Source organism: Aspergillus pseudotamarii (genome assembly GCF_009193445.1).
Source record: "Aspergillus pseudotamarii strain CBS 117625 unplaced genomic scaffold BDV38scaffold_42, whole genome shotgun sequence".
In the NCBI taxonomy this organism is placed as follows: Eukaryota; Fungi; Ascomycota; class Eurotiomycetes; order Eurotiales; family Aspergillaceae; genus Aspergillus; species Aspergillus pseudotamarii.
In genome coordinates this window covers 37571-62405 of record NW_022475056.1, presented here as the reverse complement: position 1 = coordinate 62405, position 24835 = coordinate 37571, and the positions used below count along the sequence as shown (strand labels likewise).

General features: G+C 47.6%; 9 protein-coding genes across 9 annotated transcripts; 6 read left to right on the top strand and 3 right to left on the bottom strand.

Annotated features, from left to right (window-relative positions):
- Positions 1 to 930: 930 nt before the first annotated feature.
- Positions 931 to 2448, bottom strand: BDV38DRAFT_272714 (protein kinase PKP2; the record flags this gene model as incomplete). Its single annotated transcript, XM_032057536.1, has 4 exons — positions 931 to 1722; positions 1784 to 2066; positions 2132 to 2251; positions 2312 to 2448. 4 exons carry the CDS (start codon positions 2446 to 2448, stop codon positions 931 to 933), a joined length of 1332 nt encoding a protein of 443 aa, XP_031911586.1.
- Positions 2449 to 3315: 867 nt separating this feature from the next.
- BDV38DRAFT_251998 (ubiquitin-specific protease UBP15) lies at positions 3316 to 8107 on the top strand. Its single transcript, XM_032055081.1, has 10 exons — positions 3316 to 3758; positions 3878 to 3998; positions 4169 to 4313; positions 4376 to 4533; positions 4584 to 4773; positions 4824 to 4932; positions 4989 to 7073; positions 7127 to 7441; positions 7495 to 7624; positions 7683 to 8107. Exons 1-10 carry the CDS (start codon positions 3750 to 3752, stop codon positions 7790 to 7792), a joined length of 3372 nt encoding a protein of 1123 aa, XP_031911585.1. The 5' UTR covers positions 3316 to 3749; the 3' UTR covers positions 7793 to 8107.
- Positions 8108 to 8290: 183 nt separating this feature from the next.
- BDV38DRAFT_251987 (emp24/gp25L/p24 family protein) lies at positions 8291 to 9358 on the top strand. The gene is made up of 4 exons (XM_032055080.1): positions 8291 to 8490; positions 8566 to 8754; positions 8832 to 9111; positions 9208 to 9358. The coding sequence occupies exons 1-4, from the start codon at positions 8338 to 8340 to the stop codon at positions 9216 to 9218; spliced, it is 633 nt and encodes a 210-aa protein (XP_031911584.1). The 5' UTR covers positions 8291 to 8337; the 3' UTR covers positions 9219 to 9358.
- A 2779-nt stretch (positions 9359 to 12137) lies between these two features.
- BDV38DRAFT_284785 (uncharacterized protein) lies at positions 12138 to 12515 on the top strand (the record flags this gene model as incomplete). Its single annotated transcript, XM_032060346.1, has 1 exon — positions 12138 to 12515. The coding sequence occupies one exon, from the start codon at positions 12138 to 12140 to the stop codon at positions 12513 to 12515; it is 378 nt and encodes a 125-aa protein (XP_031911583.1).
- A 1337-nt stretch (positions 12516 to 13852) lies between these two features.
- Positions 13853 to 14812, top strand: BDV38DRAFT_136275 (uncharacterized protein). Its single transcript, XM_032051367.1, has 3 exons — positions 13853 to 14238; positions 14328 to 14407; positions 14523 to 14812. The coding sequence occupies exons 1-3, from the start codon at positions 13932 to 13934 to the stop codon at positions 14739 to 14741; spliced, it is 606 nt and encodes a 201-aa protein (XP_031911582.1). The 5' UTR covers positions 13853 to 13931; the 3' UTR covers positions 14742 to 14812.
- Positions 14813 to 14899: 87 nt separating this feature from the next.
- On the bottom strand, positions 14900 to 16935 carry BDV38DRAFT_251978 (RNA polymerase II-binding domain-containing protein). Its single transcript, XM_032055079.1, has 2 exons — positions 16502 to 16935; positions 14900 to 16432 (listed from the first exon to the last, which is right to left on the bottom strand). The coding sequence occupies exons 1-2, from the start codon at positions 16649 to 16651 to the stop codon at positions 14966 to 14968; spliced, it is 1617 nt and encodes a 538-aa protein (XP_031911581.1). The 5' UTR covers positions 16652 to 16935; the 3' UTR covers positions 14900 to 14965.
- Positions 16936 to 19111: 2176 nt separating this feature from the next.
- BDV38DRAFT_272710 (uncharacterized protein) lies at positions 19112 to 20807 on the top strand (the record flags this gene model as incomplete). Its single annotated transcript, XM_032057535.1, has 5 exons — positions 19112 to 19172; positions 19242 to 20243; positions 20292 to 20357; positions 20407 to 20546; positions 20595 to 20807. The coding sequence occupies 5 exons, from the start codon at positions 19112 to 19114 to the stop codon at positions 20805 to 20807; spliced, it is 1482 nt and encodes a 493-aa protein (XP_031911580.1).
- Positions 20808 to 23076: 2269 nt separating this feature from the next.
- Positions 23077 to 23423, top strand: BDV38DRAFT_284781 (uncharacterized protein; the record flags this gene model as incomplete). Its single annotated transcript, XM_032060345.1, has 2 exons — positions 23077 to 23260; positions 23338 to 23423. 2 exons carry the CDS (start codon positions 23077 to 23079, stop codon positions 23421 to 23423), a joined length of 270 nt encoding a protein of 89 aa, XP_031911579.1.
- A 720-nt stretch (positions 23424 to 24143) lies between these two features.
- Positions 24144 to 24783, bottom strand: BDV38DRAFT_284780 (uncharacterized protein; the record flags this gene model as incomplete). The annotated part of the gene is made up of 4 exons (XM_032060344.1): positions 24144 to 24499; positions 24579 to 24604; positions 24692 to 24705; positions 24775 to 24783. The coding sequence occupies 4 exons, from the start codon at positions 24781 to 24783 to the stop codon at positions 24144 to 24146; spliced, it is 405 nt and encodes a 134-aa protein (XP_031911578.1).
- Between the last annotated feature and the right edge of the window lie 52 nt (positions 24784 to 24835).

The window sequence follows — 24835 nt, the reverse complement described above, 5'->3', positions numbered from 1 at the left end:
TCCAGCCATTTTGGTTAACCCAAATGGTGTCTGATCGTTATTGAGTTTCGGGTGTTGACTTCACGAGCCGTGATTTGCTGGTGTCAAGATACGTGCCGAGGAAACTGAGAATGAGAACAGTGAAGAGGAGACCGAATATGTAGATTGGGATGTTGTCGTCTTGGGGGGAATTGAGGCGCTTCATGTTGATTATATACTTATGTTTTATGGCAATGGGTGGGAAGATCGACGTCACGTCACACCAGGGCAAGATCCTCTTTTGGGAGAGAGCGAACGGATAGGGCTGAGTTTCTAGATTTTTGTTTGCATTCTTCTTACTACCAACGTACCTAGGCAACCTCTTTTTCTCCTTAGGGCGCTGCAATTTCTTTTGATTGGGAAACGGCGCGGGTGTACATTCTAGATGACGTCATTCCCGGTAGGAGCCGGATGGATTCCTTACGTTTCCTATTCAAGATTGGTTACGGCGCGAAACCTGGGGAAGTGGGTCTGTGGCTAATTTTAAGTCCATGGCTAGTACGGAGTACAGTGGGAGGTATTTGAAAATTTGGAACACCCCTAGGAGGTGGCCCGTGCGGACGTCCTACCGCCTACCATTTTTACCATAGTAAGCAGGACTGGTTCATGTACGCCTTTCCCAGACTATGCCTCACCGTGTAAAGACTGTCGTTGAGGCCTAGGGCTGGTATAATAAGTACTAGGATAGGAATTCATGAGGTTCCTGCCTAGCAGAATATGACTAGTCTAGTAGGCGGTCCCTAAACCGGCCACTAAACCCTATACGGGTGTTCCAAATTTCAATTGCTCCCCACTGTACATACCAACAGCTTGTCTCGTCTTTTTAATATTTCTCTATTTTATAGCTACGGTTATAGGTATACGTATCATGTATATAACAGAAAAAAATGTCCAAAAAAGCCACGTACTTCATCACACTGCATCAATCGATGCCCTCGTGGTGACTTGCTCGTTCTTGTTGCCGAGCTTGGATATCTGCAGGAATGCATCCACGCCATATCCTTCTAAGCTGTGCAATTCAAGACTGCCTGCCCAATATTCCGCATACACTCGGCTCATAGGAAGTCCCATGCCTAGGCGGAGGTTTGGCGGCCGTGAGGTAAGTGTGTCAAGCGAGCTCTCTCGGAATGTTTCCTTGTCGGCCCGTTTCCGTTCCTTCGGTACTGTCAGCTCCTGCATCGTGGCTGCCATTGCCGGAACCTGCTCCAGATTTTGAAGCCGTGCTTTACTGTGAGGACCTTTGTTGAAGGACCACAGGTACGGCAGAACCTCGCGAGGTATGCCTCCTCCCTGGTCAGAAATCCGCATGATAACATGCTGTGGTGCTTCGCATACGAGTACTTCAATGGGTGGTGGCTTCTCAGGCAAGCCATTATATTTTTCACTGACAGCCTGAATTGAGTTTCGTAGCAGCTCCCCAATTATATATTCCAAGTGGCTTAGCATGTAGGGAAACGTAGCGTCTAGGTGCCCCTGCACGGATATTTCGGGGATTTTATCGGTCCCTGATGCCTGTCGCATCATATCCTGCGCAAGTTTGCCACAGCGCTCAATAACCTCCTTTGCGTTGCACTTTAGGAAGACTTCCCCAACGTAGTCCGCATTAACATCCGTGCGATCCTGGGAGCCAGGAAAGTGCCACGGGGAGTTGAAAGTTTCCGTTAGCGCCAGGTGTTGCTCCGCTATGACTCGGCGGGAGATTCTCTATTGGGCAACAGTTAGCCACTTGGGAGCCATGCCGCACGTACGCCGGAAACTAGCATACCGCGCGAAGCAAAGTGTTCATAAACTGATCAAGCACGTCCGCCGGTAGCAGAGCACGGCACTCCAAAACGCCCATTGCCAATCTCGGAATCACTACAAGGTGTTCCTTCAGAGTCTTCCGTAGAATATCACAAAACTTATCGTTGTCATCGAGGGTCTTAATCTCCGGAATCGTTCGAAATCGTTCAAAGGCTTTATAGTAGAGCTCATATACGAGAGACAGATGAGGATTAGCTACAACAACGTACGGCAGCCTTTGAATATCTCGAAGGCGATGGGCAAGCCTATAAGCCGAACGACACCAAACCTGTTAGAAGGATGCGCAAGTAACCATGGAAAGCGCACTAACCGAGTGGGAAGCTCTGTTCGCACATAGTTAGCGGAGCTAATAAGTCGAGATTCTGTCAAAGTCCGCCCAAAAAAGGTCAATTGCCGTAAACTTATAGGCCGGATGTCGCGTTCGACCCACCTAGAAGAAATCGCGTCAGCTGCATGTGGTACTTAGAAGATATGTATCTGAAGTCTATACTCATCCAAAGCGGAGACAGGTCTCCATGGTGGTGGATTATGGGGTTGAAGCTGATGGAGGCCCGAATAAGCGCGAAGTTTTGGAGCACACGCTTGTCGGAAGGCATGCCAGCGCCCAGCTGGATGACTCCGCAGCATATTGCTTCACTGTGAACTGGATCAAAGATGTCTCATGGATTGTAAGAGCTGCGACACGACGATATGGTCTCCGACCAGCAAAGTTCACCCAAAGTCAGGTCTGGATAAACTTTTCCATACATGGCTCACCGGGTTGTGGAATGTGGTGTCTTTACCAGTGGCATGACATGGTGGTTGTATTTCATGACTTGATGCGGGCGCAATCCAAACAGCCCTCCGCAGGCGGTGAGAACTTTCCGTCCTGGCATGTGACGTCCCTTTCTTAAACTCTCATGGGGCAGGTTCACGCGGTCTTCCGTCTGGGCATCTGATATGAATATTCAGAATTTAACTCGAATTTTTCTAGTAGAACTCAATTACTATTGATATTTTTCTAGAACACTATTATGGTGCCTAGGCCATGTTGGATAGATGGTTGGTAAAGTAAGCCTGATATGAAATCAAGCTGGAGCTTGCCCGTCTATATATATAAATGTGATATGTATATTATACCTCGAATAACGTTGTACAAACAGTACAATGAGCTTTTTCCCACTCATGTTTACTATATGGGGAGAAAGGGGAAATTTCCGCTCTACAATGGTAATTGGACTACATCGAATGATGCAATTCTTATTCAATTTGCCGTACGGTACCTTCTTCACATCCAGTCCTTGGTTAGTTCGAACTCGATCAGATGGTAGGATCGAGTCAAAAGTGAGATGATATCATTGTGGACGATCGTTTATTCAAGGTAACTCACTCATTGTCTGCAATTACCATACCATATCCAGAAAATATGGGTATTAAAGGCGGGCATGAGAATAGCAACTCAATTGAACAGGCATCCTGTCTGCTGCCTGAGGCTCTAGATTCAATGTAATCAAATTAAAAATCATGTGAAGATTTTAGAAATTATTCATTCGATATAGATTGCAAAAGGTACATACATATGAGTACTTTCAGTGTTGGATGTCGAAAATTTAGCCTACGAATTCGTTTTCGCTGTTCATGCAGTAGTTAGTTAATTGAAAGAATGGGATCTTAATAATATTGTCCCGCCGAGGCATAGCCGTTATTATTGGGTTCTGCGCACTCCGCCACTACCTTAGCTTCAACTCCTTCGGACTGGAACCTCTTCCTGAACCATCTGTGTCTCTGGCCACTCGGCGTCCCTACACGCTGTCAGTTTGACCTCACTCCCTAATTTTCTTTTCTTGCCCCCTTCACTCTTTTCTGTACATTTGTCCCCATTTCCAACCTAGTACCGAAACGAGTGTGTCTTTAGATTTCAGTGCGTGGGCGCACTATTTTTTCCCTCTATGGATAACGTAAGTCTTTGTCCTCCACGCTTTATCGCCGCCTTCTTTTGTACCGAAGAGCAACAAAAATGCTTTCGCCTCACTTCAATACTAGAAATACCCAACTGATTGTGGGGTCCCCGCCTTAGGTCCCGGATAATGAAATGCTCGTCGACGAATATGAGCAGTATCACAATGACAGGACAGACGATGTTGTTGTCTCTCGGTCCGGATCGGAGGAGCCGGAGCTGGAGCCTGCTGCAGACGATTGTAAGGACTAGTTCTATATGATATTCATCTATTGAATCTGCTCCCTTTAAGTTGGCCATGGAAGGTTATGCGTACCCCCGCCGCGGGGTCAGAGGTTCCATTCGAGAATATCTGATGACAGCATTTCCTCGCCTGTTTGGGACGTCTTCTAACGCAAACTTCCGGTATAGATGCAGCGATGATGGCACGAATCCTTCCTAAAGACCCGGAACTTGAAACCGAAGATGAGGCGTATCATACATGGCATATTAAAGACTGGCGCAAGCTGAAGAAGAAGGAACATGGCCCGACATTCCAATGCGCAGGATTCCCATGGTGGGTGCACAATTTGGTCGCGATTTGCCGCTCGATCGTATGATTTTAATAATGGCGCATAGGCGGATTCTCTTCTTCCCATATGGAAACCACGTTGAGCACGCATCGTTTTACTTGGAACATGCTTGGGAAACGGAGCCACCTGAAAACTGGTACGCTTGTGTGCAGTTCGGCCTTGTCTTGTGGAACGTGAACGATCCATCCATCAAAATCTCTCATGGTATGCATGGCATCTATGTGTGATTTATGCTACTTGCTGATCCTAATTAGTTGCGACTCATCGGTTCAACGTGGATGAGGGAGACTGGGGATTTACCCGATTTTGTGAACTACGAAGGCTGTTCAACGTACCATGGGAAGGTCGTGGAGTATCTCTTGTGCAAAATGATGAAGCTATGGTTACAGCCTACGTCCGTGTCGTTAAGGATCCAACGGGTGTCTTGTGGCACAGCTTCCAAAAGTATGTTATACAGAAGAGCTTTTGTAGAGAATGATACTAATCCCTTTTAGCTATGACTCAAAGAAAGAAACTGGCATGGTTGGATTGAAAAACCAGGGTGCTACCTGTTACCTCAACTCACTTCTACAGTCGCTATACTTCACCAATGCATTCCGAAAGGTATGTGACCGAGTACTTTACGCGTATTGAGTGTCTATCAATTGACTTTCTCGTAGGCCACATATCAAATTCCAACCGAGGCGGAAGCCTCACGGGATAATAGTGCTTGGACATTGCAGAGGTTGTTCTATAATCTCCAAACGAGTGAAAACCCTGTTTCAACAGCTGAGCTCACTGCTTCGTTTGGCTGGGAGTCGAGACAGATTTTTGAACAACAGGATGTTCAGGAATTGTCGCGTAAGCTGATGGAGAGACTCGAGGAGAGAATGAAGGGCACGCCAGCGGAGAAGGCATTGCCGGAGTTATTTGTCGGAAAGACGAAGACTTACATTTCCTGCATCAATGTCGATTATGAATCCTCGCGTGTGGAGGACTTCTGGGATATTCAACTCAATGTAAGGAACAACAAGACTTTGGACGACAGCTTCAAGGATTACATTCAAGTGGAAACGCTCGAGGGCGAGAACAAGTACGACGCTGGGCCACCGTACGGTTTGCAAGATGCGAAGAAGGGTGTTATCTTCGAAAGTTTTCCTCCCGTCTTGCATCTTCACTTGAAACGATTTGAATATGACATCAACCGCGACGCTATGATGAAAATCAATGATCGGCATGCATTCCCTATGGAATTTGATGCCACGCCTTACCTTTCCAATGATGCTGATAAATCAGAGCCGTGGATCTACCAGTTACATGGCGTGCTGGTACACAGTGGTGATCTGAACGCAGGCCATTATTACGCTTTCCTAAAACCTACTAAGGACGGATGCTGGTATCGGTTTGACGACGACAGGGTTACCCGAGCTACTGACAAGGAAGTCCTTGAAGAAAATTATGGTGGTGAATATGAGCTGGCCAACGGTGCGCCCGGCGTCAAGCAACCTTACACGCGTGGTCTATCGACGAAGCGCTCCATGAACGCCTACATGTTAGTTTACATTCGGAAGTCAAGGTTGAACGATGTCCTTCTTCCCATAATGAAAGAAGACATTCCATCTCACATTGAGACGCGTCTGGTCGAAGAGCGCGCGGAGTTGGCACGCAGGAAGAAGGAAAGAGAGGAAGCCCACTTATACATCAATGTTGGAGTCCTGAATGAGGAGTCTTTCAAGTCTCACCATGGATTTGATCTGACGAGCCTTGATCTACCGGCTGAAGACCCGGCACTTCCGAAGCAATACCGGATACTCAGAGCTTTGAAGGTTGGCGAATTTGCTGAGCAACTTGCACAAGAAAAGGGTATTGATGCCAAACGAGTTCGATTCTGGGTAATGGTAAATCGCCAGAACAAAACGACTCGACCAGATCAGGTTATTACGGATCCAGATATGACAGTGGAAGAGGCCTACAGCAGATTTGGCACTAAAGGAAACCCGTTCAGAGTGTGGATGGAGGTCGGACAGCCCTCCGCGGATGGAACGGTTTCTTGGCCAGACAGCAGCAATTCGGTGCTAGTCTTCCTGAAACATTTTGATGCCCCGTCGCAGACATTGTCGGGTGTTGGCCCCGTATACGTTCGCAAAAGTCAGAAGGTAGCTGAGCTTGCCCCAACAATCCTTGAGAAGATGGATTGGCCTGCCGGTACAGAGTTCATGCTGTATGAGGAAATCAAACATAATATGATCGATGTCATGAAGCCGAAGCAGACTTTCCAACAATCCGAGATCCAAGATGGCGATATCATTACGTTCCAGAAATCGACCAAGGAAGCGGACCTACCTTCTACTGCTCTCTATCAGGATGCGAGACAGTACTATGACTACCTTTTGAATCGGATTAGCGTTACTTTCGCCCCGATAAAGGCTGGCGAAGGCGATGAGTTTACCTTGACTCTAAGCCGTAAGATGACTTATGACCAGTTCTCTAAGAAAGTGGGTGAACATTTGAATGTCGAGTCTACGCACTTGCGCTTCGCTCCTGTCATGGCAAGCACGGGGAAACCGAAGCAATTTATCAAACGCAACCCCAACCAAGCGAACCAGACCCTGTATCAAATCCTCAGTGGAACGATGGCCGGTTACGGATATAGCATGCACCGCTCTGATGCACTGTATTACGAGGTTCTGGAGACAAGCCTGAGCGACTACGAGTCCAAAACTTCCCTAAAAGTGACCTGGCTTCCCGAAGGCATTACGAAAGAGGTAACTCAAAGAGATATTTGCTATATTGTAAATCAATGCTAACATTATACCAGCAAATTGTGGAAGTCTTGGTACCCCGGGATGGCACCATTTCAGATCTTCTCAGCGGTTTACAAAAGAAGGCAAACCTAGACGAAGATACGATCCGTGAAGTTAGGATCTATGAGACGCATGCCGGCAAGATTTACAGAGACTTCCCAGGAGATACCAAAATTGCCGGTATCAACGAGTTCGTGACACTATATGCCGAGAGAATGCCCGAAGAAGAGATTAATATGGGAGAGGGCGAGCGCACAATCAACGCCTACAACTTTGATCGTGATTTGAACAGGCCACATGGTGTGCCGTTCAAGTTCGTTCTTAAACCGGTTAGAGGACCATTTCACGAGGTAGATTTGTGCTGCATACTAACGTTCAGTAGGGTGAGGTCTTCAAAGAAACAAAGGAGAGACTCTCCAAGCGGACTGGCATCAAGGGTAAACAATTTGAGAAGATCAAGTTTGCCGCTGTTCCTCGTTCTCTATACTCGAACCCGCGATATCTTGAAGACGGTGGGTCTATAGATCATGCATACTATACAAATGTAAGCTAACATTCTCATCCATTTAGATGATATCCTTTCCGACGTTGTCGGCGATTCCGACGACCTCCTTGGCCTCGACCATGTAAATAAAAACCGCAGCTTTTGGAACAGAAGTGAGTCGTTTTTCATCCGATAGAAGGGCAGTTTTGTGCTTGTGAGTGTATGAGATTAGTGCACAGTTACCTTGCAATTAGCGGGAAATGCATATGGAATTGCGGTATGCTTGCAGACGCAAATATGTTTACGAAGAGCTTTATAAAATCAAATGAACCTGTGGACACTCTGTTTATCTGTCTTTTACGTTTGTCTTTTCCATTTGCTCTCTGTAGACGGGCGGATCTCAATGTTATCATGATCAAATTTTTTTTCTTTCTCGAGAGTTCCTTTGAGGACACTGATTTGATGCATGAAAATGTGAACTTTTCATTTTGATTACTGTCATGAACTGAAAATACACACCAATTTTTTTTTTTTTTTTTTTTAAAGAAAAGGGCTTTAGTGCTCCTTAAGTTGTACGGAGTAGACCACCCAGTTTTGATTGGTTTGGCAAGTAATATGCAAACATGGCAAACACAGCGGAATACACAGCTGGCCAGAACTTCGACTCGCGCCTTGTGCCAAATCAAGACACCCCTGGAGAGAATCCCAGTTTGAGCTCCTGGCTCTCCAATAGTTTCCACGATGCGTTTCGCAGCCCTGCTCATAGGCCTTTTGGCCACTTTCGTGTCGACGGTGACGGCAACCGCCCTCACCTACAAACTCGAAGCCAACGAGAAAGCTTGTTTCTACAACTATGTTGACCAGAGGAACGCGAAGGTCGCCTTCTACTTCGCTGTGGGTGCCTCTTTACCATGCTGGTCTTAAGTACGAGGTAGGCAGCATGGATGCTAATGTTCCATGTCTCTTTAGGTCCAATCTGGCGGCTCTTTCGATGTGGATTATCAGGTGGTCGGCCCCGGTGAGAAGGTGGTCTTAGATGGAACCAAAGAACGACAGGGCGACTTCGTTTTCACGGCACAGAGCATCGGGGAATACAGATTCTGCTTCAATAATGAGATGTCGACTTTCGCCGAGAAGCTGGTGGATTTTGAGATTGCGGTATGCTGGGGTCCTAGATTGCATCATTGTCTTTATTTCTACGTCATTGGAACAATATTGACTGGTTCTTCAACCAGGTCGAAAACGAAGAACGTGCGCAACTCCCTTCCCGACAGGGTGCCAGCCCCGAGCAGGCCTCCGCGCTCGAGGAGTCCGTCTACAAGCTTTCCGCCCAGCTTTCGACCATTTCTCGAAACCAGAAATACTTCCGGACCCGAGAGAACCGTAACTTTAGCACTGTTCGTAGCACTGAACGTCGGATCTTCAACTTTAGCGTCATTGAGGGCTTGATGATGGTATCGATGGCTGGATTGCAGGTCTTTGTTGTCCGGTTCTTCTTCCAAGGTGCTAGGAAGGGTACGTCTTAGGGTGCTGCTCAGGGGCTTTTATCCCCGGCCCCACACCCATGTTCCCTCAATTCAGGTTGGTTATTCAATGCTAACGGGCAAACAGGTTATGTGTGATGAGCATGAAATGTGTCTATGTTCTTTGATTGAGGCGTCTCCTATTGTATCTACATCTGATTATAGGGTCTTGAATCTTTGCATATCTGTATAACTTATTTCATCCTTGTTGAAAACGCTGGATCCAAGCATTAGTGTAGCATGGCTTGATGGTAATTATTTTGTGTCGATTGATGAACCGATTGGCTTATTAGACGCCTGTAATGGAGATAGCCCAGCCTGGTATCCGGCTATTCCTCACAACGCGGTGAGAGAGTCTTGGCTGCTCTTGATAGACTAACCTTTGACTTCAAGGTACACGCTACTTAAGAGAGTGATCGATGCTATTCCGCTTAAGGTCTTGTTCCGACGGTCAGCTTTTCATGTGTCCTCATGGAGTAGGAGGTTTGTACGTCATCCTCTTAAGGTAGGTATAACTTGCATATCCAGACACAAAAGTGCCTTACGGTAGTTACGTAAAGGCTGCTTATGGATTGATTACATTTCTATGCTTTGCAGGTCAGAGAAAAACAAGGCCGGAGGTATGACAAGAAGCAGAATAAACACTCCGGCAAAATATCGTACCGACGTCACAGTTAATATATGATATCTGCTTCCATTCCGAGATCAATACACATTGATTTTCATGGTCATCCTTCAATGAGCATGGAGGCCAATCCCTTCCTCCTTGGCATACGAGAGCCAACACTTAGAAAATAGTAGCGCGCCGAGGGAGGTAGGAGAGGGTCACATAAGCGAATTGAGCCCTAGTCTGCGTACATCATCCACAGGCAGTTTAGTAATAATCATTAGGTTACCTAGGGGCTAAGCACAACCATAAGGGTGTGTGAATAGCGTCGAAAATGAAAAGGAAGATTCATCACCAGCCTCCGTATGACGTTAGGATGCAGGTCGCATAATGACAGTTCGACGCCTAGGAAGCGTATGTCCTCTGAAGCCTCGCATTTTTGTTCAGAGATTGATCCACCGGGTGGCAATATGGACGCTGATCGGGGAGTTTAGTCCGTCACTATTGGTTGGTGTGTAGGGGGAGGGCTAGTGTCTGATGCATTCGGGATGATAGACGATGTTATGAGAGACTGAGGTCTGGTTAAGAGTTCACAAGCCCTGCACTATGCATTGAGTCTTTTTCGAAAATGTGTCAGCCGAATCACCTAGGCGCCTTTCTGCCAGATACACCCCGTATGCGACCTCGAAAGGACGCGGTGGAGTATCCCAGATCATCGGAATAGGTTTCCATATCACTTGGCGATGGGTCTGGGATTTGACTCCTGAGTGAAGGGGGTTGTGGATCATGATGGAGCTCTCATTGCTTATCCCAATCAGAATAGGCCTTTTGTCCAGTTGCATACCCATCGTGCATACGGAAGTGTCTGGACGATTGGATGTTGTAGCCCGCAGTATACCTACTCCGTAAGTAATCGAGACCAACCAGGTATTGTTTCTATTTTTCAAGAACTATCAACGCCCCTGACGTCACGGGCCAAACCTCAGGCACACTTTGGCCTCCCGTAACCACCTTCTGCTCCTAGGTTATCACACGAAAACATTCTTCTCTGGTGGAGTCTTTTTCATGGCTAGAACCCACTGGTTCCCTCCTACTGGCCCTTATCTTCCAGTTTCCAGAGACATGCATCATAAGCTCAGGCTTCTTGAGAAAAACTAAATCGTTTCACATACCATCTCGGTGACCACCACTGCCAGTTCCGTATACCCACAGTTCTGGGAACCGGTGCCAGAACTTTAGTGTGTAGTGGTAGCTGTTTCCATTTTTTACTTCTCCACCTCTCAGTTCTGAGCAAATAGTGTTGTCCTTCCGTACCCGATGCCGATGATTTACTTTGATGGGCAGGGGAGAGACCTCGGATTTGCAGACGGCTGATATCATACATGCCATAGTAGCTAATTCTAGACCCTGTCAATGGCATGTTCGCAGTGCAAAGTCATCCTTCCAGGGGAGCTGTTTCTTGTCGTTTCGCGCGGTCATTTTTCATACGGCGCACATAGGTACACATCTACCTACCTCCTTACGCTACTGTTCTGGGCCAGGTATGAGAACCCCACGGAGACCGACCGGGTTGCCCGTCACTGTCAGCATAGATCTGCAGGGGACTTTTTAGTAGTACTGAGTTGGATCGACAGCGGCCATTGGGCTTTCCTGAGCCAGTGACATTGTTCAGTGACTTCATTTTGCTTTAAGGAGGATGGTGGACGGGTTGACCATCTGGAGCTGCACCGACCCATGAGTTTGTGGAGTACGGTTAATTCCGATCGATTTCTGAAGTTATGTGTCAGGTGAAATAAAAATTAATCGAATCATCGAAGGGTCGTGAAAGCGGGGGCAGTTTTTACACAGTACAAGGCTCTCAGAGTACTAAAAGGAGAAGAAGGTCTTTGGAAAAGCTCCTCTCGGACCAATGACATCATGGCGCAAGTGGAAGTAAAATGGAGAAGTGCCCATGTCGCCGTTGTGGATCAGTGCCATACGCCTGACTGACCAATGTGGCTTCGACTCTGATCTTTTGCTTGTTCGCTTGTGATCTCATGTCGCACTTGCTGTTCATACTCATCCCTATTAATTTGCGCCGGTTGAACGGTTCCAAAGGGTTGGTCTTCTATATCGGATCTTCAATCCTTCTTTGTGGCACCTTTGCATCGACACTATTCACACACGCACTTTTCTCCATCCGACTTCCAGGCTACCGTCTTTTACTATCATCCTCGTGGTGAAGGTAAGTGGGAGACTGCCGTTTGAGCTCTTATCTCGCATAAAAGTCAGCCGTAACGGACGCCTCTTCCGACCCGAGTCTGCGATGTCGTTGGTACCGTCTCCGAGACGACCATGTTCCCTCCGTGGATGCTTGCTGCTATCCCACATTATGATGTCGTGGACTAACTATTCCTTCTGAGCTAGCAACCATGACGACTTCCATGCAGCAGCCCGAAACCGTGCAGCCTATGGTTCCCGATGGAGGAGGGACAAGCCCTCCTGGCGACAGTCATCTTCAGATGAACCGCACGGTCAACCCTCATACGTCTGTTGAGGATTATAGCCGCGTTATGCTGGAATACACACACAACCGGATGGCGTCCTTCGCCGATTTGGACGCCGACAAAGGTTCCCCCGTTAGTCGCAGCAGTAGAAGCAGCGCAGGTAGCGGCGAGAGCGGCGACTCGGCGGGTGACATGCTTCGTCGAGGCCCTGCCCCCACTTCTGCAGGTGTCTCCCACCATGACTTCGGCGAGAGAGGTGGGCGCAAAGCTACCAGAGATGGCGAGAAAAATCCATCTTTCTAAATGGATTACTCCCTGAGGTGCAGGAGGGGGCGGTTAAACGTGACACTGGTGTCTCGTTACCTTGACAAAAAGGCACTGCGTGCCTTGCTGACGAGTTGACGATATGATATACAAGATTTTGGCGATTTGGGGAGACACTTCGGTGTCTCCTGGCGTTTGATTGTAGCGAAAGCATTTCTGCTCCGAGCGATATATACAGAGCTATGGCGTGCTCGAGCCGAATTTGGTGTCTGTCCTTCCTTTACGTTCGGCCCAATTTTGATATTTGTGCTCCTTCTGGAGCTTGCCCTCATCAACTGATAGATATTTGCAACGGCATCAATTGATTCCACAGTCGGCATGAACAAGTTCCCGTCTAGTGCTGCTCGCCCTAATGCACTGGCACAAATGCCCACTGGCGACCCGTCTTTATTTTGGTTTTTAACTTCACCGTCGTTCGCTTTGCAGTACTGGCCATTGTTTTGTGGCCTAGAACTCTGCCAGTTTAACTTGTCTTCTTGGTTATGGCTGTTCATTGTGTCAGGCTACGGACAGCTAGGAATCAACATATTTCCATCTTTCCTTTTTGCATCAACAGAACCTTCTTTATCCAGCAGTTTCAGCGAATTTCATGTCCTGTACATTATGTTTTCAAAAGTTGCTGTACACTACTTGATTTGAGAATCTAATGACGGCAGGTTTTCCGTTCAACATACTCTGGCCCATTTACTATCAACTGCAGCACCGGCAGGACAGTCTTAAGCAGTCCCTCCACTACGAACTCTTCTTTCTGCACATCGGAATGGTTGATTGAGATTCACTTTATGCAGGTACAAGCTAGAAACTCGTGCACGTTTTTAACTTGCCTGGGAAATTATATACGAGTCATCACCCCTTGCATAATACTGCCCCGTTTGAATTCGTATGTTGATCGCGACGCGAATTGCTTGATGTCTAATGCCAACAGCACGCCAGCGTCAAACAGTTCGAACAGGTCATTGCATCTTCATCTGAAATGCTTTACGACGCAAGTTATCACCCAAGTAGAAATATCCTAACCGCTATATTGACATTCCTTTTCAGTTTTAATTGGATCCACCATTGCATTCCAGGCAGACCTTGGACTGTTCAAGTGGCCTATAGACAACCAGACACGCGGTTGTCAACGTGTCGCGCTTACTATATCCCTTGTTCCTCGCCTCAAAATGTATGCCATACTCTGACCGCTAATTTTACCCTGTTGCACATGATCATAGGGATGAGCTTCATAATCACCTGAGCTTCCCCCTGCCCTCGGTGTTTTACCATACTTTATTACCTTTACGTATAAATTATTTTTTGACGAACTAAGCACTCAAATCCCGCGTCTCTCAATCCTCTTCAACCCTTGATATAACCACAAAGCTAAGGGCAACGACTAACACCCACTCGATCGCAATGAACCCCAAAACGATACTGCTCCTTTTGACCACAATAACTCTCTCAACGGCAATTCCTTTCTCCCAGCAGCAGACCCCTGCCTCAACCCCAACTAAACAATCCGCACACTCAGCGCTGAGCTCTATGTTCACTGCCTCTGCCTCTGCCTCACCAAAAACAGACAACAGCACCTGCCCAGACAGCCACCGGTCCAAGCAATGCTGTCAGAGCATCGACTCCATCGCAGAGGGCGTCACCAAGCCATTGGGCCAGGTTGTCCCATACTTAGATGGGGTAGCAGTGAAAAGTATCATGGGGCTTGAATGTATGTTCTTCGTTTTTTCTCTTTATGTGACCTCCCTTTAGCTTCCCCCTATATCTTGCCGCGCAGCTGCTGATATGACGCAACGATAGGTAAAGCAATGTCCGATAAAGATCCAAACGAAAACTGTACAAAGGATGTTATGTGTTGTAAGGGACAGCCGGGGGACAAGGTATGGAATCTTTTTGTTTCTCTCTCTCTCTCTTCTTTCTTTTTCTCCTTCCCCCCTTCTTTCCTGTTGTTGTTTTTAAAATGGTCTTAGAGCAAATGCTGACAGAAATGAACAGGGAAGTGACCTAGTCAAAGCCTGTGAACCCTACGATAAAGCAATGAAAGATAAACAGGAAGCCCTGGAGAAGAATAAGCAGCGGCCTCTCGAGATAGCGATGAGTTGGGCGGCTATGACCAGTTCGATGCTAGCGGCGGCGTCGTCTTCTGCTGCGGCGTCTTCGTCGTTTCCTGGGTTGGCTTCAAGCGGGGTGCATGCTGTGCCTACGGGTAATTAGGGGATAATCTTTGTGTTCAATCTTGGGGATGGGGTGTTACTAAGTTACTTAAATATGTGGAGGCATTTACCGACGTTCAGGACTTGGTTTACTTGGTTTATGTGAGATGGGTGTCCATTCTAGTATATCTGGTATTATTGGATGGGTTCGTGTTGTTCGTACGTTGCTGCTTAGATTCTTCTTCTCATAGACTATCACTGTGCTAGCTTATTGTACATTCAAAATCACCTCCATCCACGACCAGGTGGGTAGCCCTGCTGGTTCCAGCCTCTCCCCGAGTGAGGCGGAGGGAAGTGATAGGATCCGGGTGGCATTTGCTGCCCCTGTGGTACATGTACCGGGGGGAACTGTTGAGGAAACTGTCCACCTTGTGGTTGAAACGGGGGCGGAAAGTTCGAAGGGCCGTAGTTTGGCAAAGATGGGGGCGGTGGTGGCCATGGACCTTGATAATTGGGTGGAGGTGGAGGTGCTCCTGGCATCCCTTGGGGGAATGCAGGTGGTGGGCCTTGCGGAAAATGCATCGGTGGCGGTTGTGGAGGAAAGCCTGGGGGCACAGCATTGTTGAACTGGTTGTGGTGTTGCGTAGGCATGGACCGCGGTGGGGATGGTGGGCGAGGAGAATAGGATTTCTCCCGTGAATGCGAGCGCCGGGAACCACTTCGTGACCGAGATGCAGAACGTGAACGAGAGTCATACCGGCCAAATCTGCGAGGTGGAGTACGACTCCGCGACCTCGATCTGCTCCGCCTGCTGTCGTCGCTATAGCTATCACTGTAGCGCCTTCTCTTGCGAGGGCTTGGGCTGCGACTTCGAGAGCTGGGTTTCGCATTCCTCTTCTTCATTTGCTGACAAAAACCTCGAGACCACCCGTAGTATGTGTCACCGCTGAGAATGTCGCCTGTATTCTTGTCGCGTATGACTGTCTGGCCCAGCTCGTCTATATCGACTACCTCATCTTCCTTGGGCTCTGGTTTATCGATTCCGTATATTTGATCAACGTCTTTCAGGAACGCTTTCAAAGCAATTACCAACTTTTCATCCGCTGGTCCGGCTAGGAATTGTAGTGGTTTGATCGAATCTGGACGAAGAGGAATAGTCGAATTAGGGATGATGTGAGGGACAAGGTTGCCTGCAGGAAGGTCGTAGTAAGGAGTAGACGGGTCTCCATGGGTAGATGGCATGACGAATGGCACATCTTTGCTCGGAAGCCGGTGGGCGGAGTCCGTGTTACTCTCTTCGACATCAATAGATGTCTTGACAGGGCCAGACAACGCCGAGTTCTTGACCACCTCCCGCAACTTGTTGACATAGTCGCTGCCGTAGTAGCCATGCTGCTCCCATATATCCAACAGTGTATCTAGTCGTCCATGGTGTTTGGGGTGCTTCTCTCGGTCGTAGGAAGCAGCGTAGCCCAGTAACTCCACAATGTACGGCTGCAATGAACCAGTCAAGGTGGAAAAGGCGGCAGTCGAATCCAGATGATACTTGGTATGATGGAAAAGGTCATTCAGCAGGTAGAGTATGTGTAACCTTTTCCTCTTCGCAGAAACGGGCCGGGTTTCCTGTGGCTTGGCTTGCGGTTGCTGCCCGTCTTCGCTGAACGAAGCGGACAGCGCAACCAGGTACTTGGCCCAAACATTCACCCGATTTGACGATGAGACAACGTACTCGAGAAGCCATTCTTTGCAGGTCTAGCGGCCGCGCCGAGTCACAAATTTAGTATTGCAGTGTATATCGGTGCTAAGGACTCGCAATCAAACCTGGATGTTTGCTGAGGAGCAATGCGATAGCGCCCTGTCGAATGAGTTATGGAACGTTGTGATCTCATCGCGCGGGACGGACGTGGGGTCTGGGCGTAAAAGCCCCGCAGAGAATGAGGCCTTCGCAATGGCAAGTTGATGAGAGGCCATTGCAAGCAGCAGTATCTCTTTTGAGGGTGTTGTTGGGTTCTTGATGTCGATTTGGCTACGGAGTTGAAAGCCGGTTCGGGTTCCGCTTATCGCACGTGATCAGTTCTATTAAATTTCCGTACTATTAGTATTCCCTTTCCATCTCGAACACATTTATGCATGATGGAACAAGAATCGTAATTGTACCAGGTTGCATTGCTCTACAGAACTCGCGCCCTGAAGTCAATCCATCTTACAAGGCTGTTCTACGGCTGCACGAAAGATATCTAGTGCCATCAATGTCAGTCCCAAAGCCCACTAAGGGGGTTCAGTACTACTCGTAGGCTTGTACAGAATTTCATGCATGACATCATGCAACGCAGGTCAAATAATGGTGGTTCTCCTCGTTGGCATCATCTATTTTCTTCTCCTTTCACCTCCCTACACGTGGAAAAGAACACCTGAGTACGGAGGTATACAACACAAGCAGCAGCCCCACAAAGCCAGAGCTACATAGATAGTTCCTGCACCTACTTCTTCTCGGGATGTGTTTTTTAATCTCCACAAAGCCTTATGTGAAGCGTACTCCTTGAGAGGGATCACCATTGAGTAAGCGGCAGTGCAGATTTTACATTGTTGCATTGCGTTCATCTCTCGCGCCAGTCTACAACAATTCGCTTGACACGGTTTAGCGTAGGAGGCCTCTGCTTTATCCTGCGCGTTAAAGAGCAGATTTCAGTATGTCCCCAATGGGAAAGCCAGATGCTCGGCGGCCTATAGTAGGTCCAATTATACGCATCTGCGAAATGTACTGGATCGCAGGGGCTCAGTCTTCATGGCGCCTGCGATTATAGGATAACGGTAGGGTAAACGATCGAAGTGAGGATTGGCCAATCACAACTCCTTCAGATATAGTATTTGCTCTACATGGTCTTGAAAGTGGATACTCCTTGCAATCTTCAGCTTCGCCATGTGGTTTCCTCCACAAGTGGGGGTTTATATTTGGCGGTTAAGCAAGAAATACCAGAAAGAGAACATGAAGAGGAGACTACCCAAGAACTACCAAAAAGAGAATGTGAATAGGAGACTATCAGTTGTGTTTTGGTTCATAGCGGGTCCCATAATATGGGATTAGTTTCTGTGAAACTCGCAAGGCTACGTTAAGTGTGGTAATAGTGAACCATTATTGGCACCGTGTCACTCGAGCTGGACAGGGGAGAGTACTGGAGTCTCTAACTGTTATATCTACATGACCATGCTGGGTGACATCAGCCTACTCAGGTCTCCAATTTACTCCCGTTGAAATCCAGTGCTAGTATTTCTTACGTATAGCGATGTTGAACTGACTGAAGATAACCCTAGGTTGAAACGTGAAGATCAAGTATCCATAGCCCTATAGTATCTCCTACCTCCCTTTGGGGCTCCAACGACTGGCTTCAGCTCTAATCCGAACTGGGCGGATCATGGGCCGGTGAAAATGGCTGTGCAAAAGTCTTCAGCTAAAAGAATCAAGATAATTTATGGGACAGGAGATACTAGTCGCACAGTCTAATGGCCCTATGGAACTAGTAACGTCTCACTAATAACGGGAAAGCTTGGCACGTTAACCACTCTGCTGCCATTGGGCTTACCCTTTCGGTTAAATCGCGAATCCTACAACGCATGTCTCGAATGCATACCTCTTGGCATACTCCTGTCCGTCCTGGTTTAATTATAAAAAATCCTCGGAAACGACTTGAGGAGGTGATGGTATTCTTACCAAACCGTCGATCGATTTGGTTGCTCAAACAGGAACCCATTCCCATATATTGCTGGCTGCACTGGCAACGCAGTGAAAGCTACGAGTTAGGTACTACTGAGTAGAGAGCTCGAAATGAGGTCGATCTCATCGGAGACTTCTCTCGGAAAAGACAAGGACGCACAGGGATCGGTAGGAACACTGCTATTTTGGCTACTTTAGCGTTGCCACTTAGTCTCTGAACGACGTACTCCGTTACGTAGTAGTAGGATCGGCCGAAGCGTCCGTTGTCCTGAATCAAAAACATGCCAAGGGCAAGTCCACCACGCTATCGGAGAGAACCACCGAACTACTCATTACACCCTGTGAACCTCGGATAGGGGATTTGAGAGTAGAGCTGCATGACAGGGGAGAACCTCTGTTCTGGGAAACTAGACGACGCTTAGCTCCTCTTATAGCTGCGAATGCCACTCGGACATTATGTTCAGCACGCAAACATTCATCTGTACAGCTGGTCCCAGCTATACTGATGCTCTTCCAGTCAGCTTGAGCATTGTCACATTAACCGCCACGGCGACGCTAATTTTAGGCCAGCAAGATGGCCAAATTTCTTCGTTTTTGGCTGTCTTTCAGCCTTTTGATCACCCTTTCGCTTCAGCAAAGCGCCCCCCTGGTATTCCGCGATGCCGGACCACCTGAAATAGCTGGAAAACAGCTCCAAGTGAGAGGTGCACGATATCGCAATGAGTCGCACCATTCCCATCTGGAGCCTCAAAGGAAGGATTCTTTCTATTGGATTGGTACGTGTACTTGTTCAGCGCCCAAGACCAAAATCACTCAAGAGGTCTCTCAACTTCTAACTTCCAACAACAGCTTCCCAAAACGGACAGCCCGCTTTCGCCGAATTTGTTGTTGAAACCGATGATGATACAAGCGTTGTGTCTATGGAAAGATTCAAGCCTTTGCTGAAGTCAGTCCATTGCAGCAATGCTAGTTTGGCCGTCAATTTCAAGAACCAGAAGTCGTTTGAATACACCAAGCGTGCATGGAAATGGGTCAATGAGATTGAACGAAACACCCTTATTGTGGTCGCCGGCACAGGTCAGTGTGGATGGAATACACATAGAGTGCCTTTTGCCGTTTCGAAGATTGAGTTTGACGACCACACCAAGACTGCAAAGTTGCAAGCTCGACGATCAGAATGGAAGGATGTATTCCATTCCTTTGAGCTTTCAGTGGGCAGAGTGGCTAAAGAAGAAGTGTACGATACATGTGTCGCGCCGCAGCACATGAAAAGAAAAGAGCACGAGAAAACCTTGACCATGAGTTTTGATCACCCGTGGAAACTTCCTCAGAAGGACTTTTCTACTCCCGAAGACGCTTTCTCTTTAACACTGTCGTGCGATCAGTGTGGCACAAAAGGAAGCTTCGAACTCGGTTTCTACCTTAGGAACGAGAAACATATACCCAAGGCCGCAACATTCACGCTTACACCCCACGGCGTGTCTACAAGGATAGGGCCCAAGTTGACGTTAAGTGGAGACTTCACCGAAGAATACTCTCAGCAGTTCGACCTTGCGAAGATACCAATATACGGGTATTCGATACCTGGTGTCTTAGATCTGGGCCCGGAAATTGTCTTTAGCCTTGGTTTTAGCGTGGGTCCAGTCTCTGGTTCTGCGTCTATTTCCTCGGGGATAGACATCAGCCTTCTGGACTCTGCGGAGCTCAAGATTGACCTTCTCTCACCTCATGTAGTGCACTCAGGGTGGACCCCCCAGGTACGTACTGAACCGGTGAAGGTAGATGCTCAAATCGAAGCCGGTGTCAATATTTATGCCAAAGCTGCAATTCAATTAGCCGCTGTGGCTCTTGGTATGTATCACCGATGTCATTCACCAAGATCAATTCTGACCTGGATAGGTCATGGATTTGAAGCAGGCGTTAACTTGAAGCCTGTCCTCGGGGCTACATTATCTCTTTCTGAGTGTGAGTCGTCTTCATGCTTGATTCTCTTTACTTTGACTGATGGATATAGCAACCGCTGGAGCCTGCGTGAATGATGAAAAACATCATGTCTTTGGTGTCAGTGTGGCTCCCTCGGCTGGAGTTAGCCTTAACGCGGAGATAACGAGGGCCAGTGACAAGGGGAATCCATTGGCAAAACTCACAATTGCTGTAAGTACGCATGCACGATGTATTGGTAAGAATGCTAACAACTAGTAGGATCTCAAGGAGGCCATACCAGATGCGTGTGTTGGCTTCGGTCCAGTTGTTGCAAATAGCAGCCTACCTGCCAAACGAGATTCAAGTGGGATGGCGAGTAATCAGTCCGACACTGATTCCTTACCCACTGCTTCTTCTTCCCAGGTTCATCGGGGATATCACAGGAGACACCATCATCATCATCATCATCATCATCACGGTAGAAGACATTAGACCCTAGCTTCGCATCGTGCCAACTCAATCCGTGAGGCCAGATTCTTTTTTTCTCTTCACGCCTTCTTATATCTCAACTCTCACTTGAATCTTATTTTCTTTTCGTGTACATATCCCATCTTTTCGGAATTGGAATGACCACTAAGACCAAAAAGAACCTCCTTTCATGCCACGATGTCTATTGCGCAGTGGTACTAGTGATAACATCAGCTGTCGTTGATCGTCTCAGGCTGTCAGGCCCTTAACCTTCCCTGTTCGGGAAAGTGAGGGTCCGGGCTTAATTCCGTAGTGGTCTGAACGCATCTGAGCCATACTAATAGTATTTTATATGTACAACAGCTCCCAAGATCATAGACATTCATTCGTAGCAAGCAATTTAATAGTATCTGCTTTCTTCAACCCTGGATCTACTCTGCAACTTTTCTAGCCTACAGCGTTCATTTAGTATGTTCAAGTTTGACTCTAATGGTCTGTTCGCTGAATATTCGCGTATTTGTTCCATACTAGTTCTACATATTATATATAGATATAGCTTCACGGAAGGAATCATATACTCCACGATAAGCACCCAGCAGCATGAGTTCTGCGGAAGGAGTCAATCAGGATAGTGGACAAAGCGGAGCCCTACTTTTCATGATAAGCTGGATCTACTCTACGTGGGTGGAGCAATACTATGCCCTACATATCTCCTAGATTCTTCGGGGTCTATTACGTAAAGTATTTGCAGTTTTTGTTTCTGGTTAGATAGTAAGTCGGTGATCAAACACATCTATACGTATGAAAGAATATTCCAAGCATTATACTAGGTTGCAACCTAATAGGTACCTAGAGAAACAACTTCTGAACTATGAAGTTTTGCTCCTTGCCCTTGTTGATTGCCGCACGTGGAGAGTGAAATGCCTTAAGGCTGATGATCAACATTTGGAATAGACCCACACTTAGCCCTTGCGTCCAGCGGTTTGTTATCGGTTATCGTTGGTAAGTTCGAGGGTTAAATCTAGGGCTTTCCAGCATGGTGGGGCGAAGGGAAACTGCTACGTAGTACTGTGTACGTCCTGCTGAGGACCCTTCCGAAGCTGCAGGGAGTTACTAGTTAGTTGAATGATCTGAACAATTAACCAGCTGATTGACGAGTCACCCGATGTTGTACAACACGCCAGAACAAGGGCTTTGCCTAGCTTCTCAGAATAGGGGTACGGTTGGGCATGAGATACTAAGCTTATCTTGGCATTGGAGCTTGGGTTGAGACAATTTTGAGATTTGGTTTGGTTTTAGGGTTGACTCATTTTTTGAGAGGGTCATCAGGCAGACAAAAGGACTTCGGCGTCCGTATACCTGCGGCCTTCGGATGGGCAATTGCCGCCATCAGAGCACTTAATGACGAACCGACCCGATGTCAGGTTCAACTGTTCACCATTGTTTTAACCCAATTAGGCGCTGCAGGTATCGAATGATGATACGGAAACGCAACTACCGCGATCACCGCCCGTGTTCCTGGACTCCATCGGCCCCGCAGTTGGATCGTCTCGTCTTCGGCCGGAAGTCGCGACCATTTTTGCCCCTCAATGGCGTGAGTCTGCACATCACGGAATTCACTCACCGTTAGTTTACGTAGTGGTGGTAGTTTGTTCCGCCCACTAGTTGAAATCTTGAGGAAGAAATGCTCCGGCTGCTTGATTTTAATTGGTGTGGGGTATGTAGTTAATCAACCTAGTACTACTAGTACTTACTCCGGAGTATAGGTACAGGAACATGTATGTTCAATAATAATAAATTGGGATTTGAACTACTTTCACTGATACACTGTACTTATTGTAAATTGACTCTCGGGTTGCTCTTCCGACCCCCGAGGCCATGAGGAAAGATAGGGTGGTATGGTAACGTTCGTACCGTTGCCGCGTTCTGTTTCTTTTTCTACCCATGGCATCATTTCTTGAGTACGGAGTCAGAAGACCCCGCAGTCAAAACTTCCCCACTGGGTCGCAACAAATCGGCCCACTCGGCTCAGGTGCTCAACTCTATAGGTAAACTACTCACTTACAGGTCGTTGGTACTTCCATCGTTATATCACTCACCCTCCTATATAAGTACTAGTAGAAGGACCCCCTCCCTTGTCCTTTCTCAATCCTAATTAAAGTTGGATTCAAAATACTCGTGACCACTACTAAGACTGTTTGTTTTTCTCACTACCATCGAGCATATCGGCGTTTGCTATTAGATCTAGACCTTTACAACTTCGCTACAGTATACTAGTACACTGCACTATAAGATGGCTATCGCCGTTCGGTTCGTTCGCCCAACTATCCGCCATTTCTCTGTTCGTCGTCCACAGCCAGACAGTCGCACCTCTCGATTCGTCACCAGCTCGTGTCTCTTCTCGGCGGTGGTGCTGCCATTTGTCCCTCCAGCCCTTGAAAGCTCTCGCGCTAAAAATACAGACGGTCCCAATTGCAGTCAGTATGTTCTCGACTTGCCCATACTCGGATACACAAGAATTCGGTTGCTGATTGGCTGACCCTTGTCTCCCTAGGCCACACCCGCCGCTCTGTTTTCATGCCCGTTAATGTGTCGTCTCGGTTACCATCCCCGAAGGAGGAATCTGTCATCGGCACCTGACATGCATCGGGACATTTGCCGTATTTCCGCCAATCTTTGATGCTATGTCCTTCTTCCCTTTGTTTTGATATCACCACCCCGGGTGGACTTGCAAATTGTGGGCGTACGGGCGTTGATATTTATTACGCATACCACAATATGGTATTTGAACTGTGAAGTGCATATTGTTGGACGGAGTTTGCTGGCGTTGTGTCTTTTTTTTTTTTTTTTAAGTATTACCTATTTCTAATTTTTTTTTCTTGGCGAGTCGGTATGATTGCAACTTGAAGCATCGGGGACCTGCATACTTCTCTCGACCAGAGAAACGATGTATACATGCATTCTCACCACAGCGATCATGCGAACTCGATCGCAAACGAATAACCCATGCTTCCCTCTGGTAGGGCAGTGGGATGATGGTGTTGCTGCAGTGCAGAAATGAATCATGGCAGTTTTATGTACCTTACACAAGATGCTATTTTGTCGAGTCTAATTCACTGGATGAATACTCAAATGAAAACAGCGTTTTGATTCCCTAACACAACCCGTAAGATATATACCACGAAACCCCGCAAACTTCGCGAGATTTAAGAAGTCGCCTAGCTCGCCAAGCTATAATAGCACGATATGATACAAAGCCATAGCACACTCACGACATGCATATGTGACGTCTTGCCATCTCTATTGTTCAAGGAAATTTTAAATTCCTCCGCATGCACTCACGTATGAGAGTGAACGCGCTCAGCTGAATCGATTACCTCGAGGAGGTCGGAACGGTTGAGCAGCTTCGTATTTCCCTTTCTCCAGCACCCGGTCTGCTTCGGATTCGGGTTCGTGACGAGTTGGAGCGGGATCGTGGCTGGCCTCCACGCTTGGCGAGGCTACATCGTCCGCTGCACTCTGGAACTGTGCCATGTTGGCCCGTTTCAAGCTAGGGGATTCGGACGGGGTCGGGACTTTCTCGCTGAGAGTCGACTGGCGTCGGTGCTCGGCTTCCATCTGCGCGAGTTTCGCTTTGCGCTTGGTCTCTGCTTCATATCGAGCAGCTCGGTCCGCATTGATCGATTTCTTAGCGAAATAATAGGCTCCGCCGCCAGCTGGTTATCGAAGTCAGTCGTGGAGCACTTGAGTGCAATTGCCTGTCGTGAGACATGGGGCGCTTGAGAGTCCCCTTACCGACGCAGAGAGTACCCCAGCCTACCCTGTTCACGTGTGCCGACAGCAAGTCAGTAATCTACGTTCCATGTCGCCCGGAAATAGTGAAGCGTTGCAGGTGGTCTCCCGCTCACCAGGTTGATCGGATCTATAGATTTCCCCAAACACTGTCAGCTAGTTTTTATGTCTAGTGTGTTTGCAGTCCTCATACACCTACCGTGTTCATCTTTTTTTTAATGTGCGGATATCGAGATTGAGCAAAAACAATTCTCAATTGA

Coding starts and splice junctions, on each gene's coding strand:
- BDV38DRAFT_251998 (XM_032055081.1), top strand. Junction 7,074..7,126: donor CCGAAGGCATTACGAAAGAG/GTAACTCAAAGA, acceptor ACATTATACCAG/CAAATTGTGGAAGTCTTGGT. Junction 7,625..7,682: donor CCCGCGATATCTTGAAGACG/GTGGGTCTATAG, acceptor TCATCCATTTAG/ATGATATCCTTTCCGACGTT.
- BDV38DRAFT_251987 (XM_032055080.1), top strand. CDS start 8,338: ATGCGTTTCGCAGCCCTGCTCATAGGCCTTTTGGCCACTTTCGTGTCG. Junction 8,491..8,565: donor AGGTCGCCTTCTACTTCGCT/GTGGGTGCCTCT, acceptor ATGTCTCTTTAG/GTCCAATCTGGCGGCTCTTT. Junction 8,755..8,831: donor TGGTGGATTTTGAGATTGCG/GTATGCTGGGGT, acceptor TTCTTCAACCAG/GTCGAAAACGAAGAACGTGC.
- BDV38DRAFT_136275 (XM_032051367.1), top strand. CDS start 13,932: ATGAACCCCAAAACGATACTGCTCCTTTTGACCACAATAACTCTCTCA. Junction 14,239..14,327: donor AAGTATCATGGGGCTTGAAT/GTATGTTCTTCG, acceptor ACGCAACGATAG/GTAAAGCAATGTCCGATAAA. Junction 14,408..14,522: donor AGGGACAGCCGGGGGACAAG/GTATGGAATCTT, acceptor AGAAATGAACAG/GGAAGTGACCTAGTCAAAGC.
- BDV38DRAFT_251978 (XM_032055079.1), bottom strand. CDS start 16,651: ATGGCCTCTCATCAACTTGCCATTGCGAAGGCCTCATTCTCTGCGGGG. Junction 16,433..16,501: donor GCTCCTCAGCAAACATCCAG/GTTTGATTGCGA, acceptor CGCGGCCGCTAG/ACCTGCAAAGAATGGCTTCT.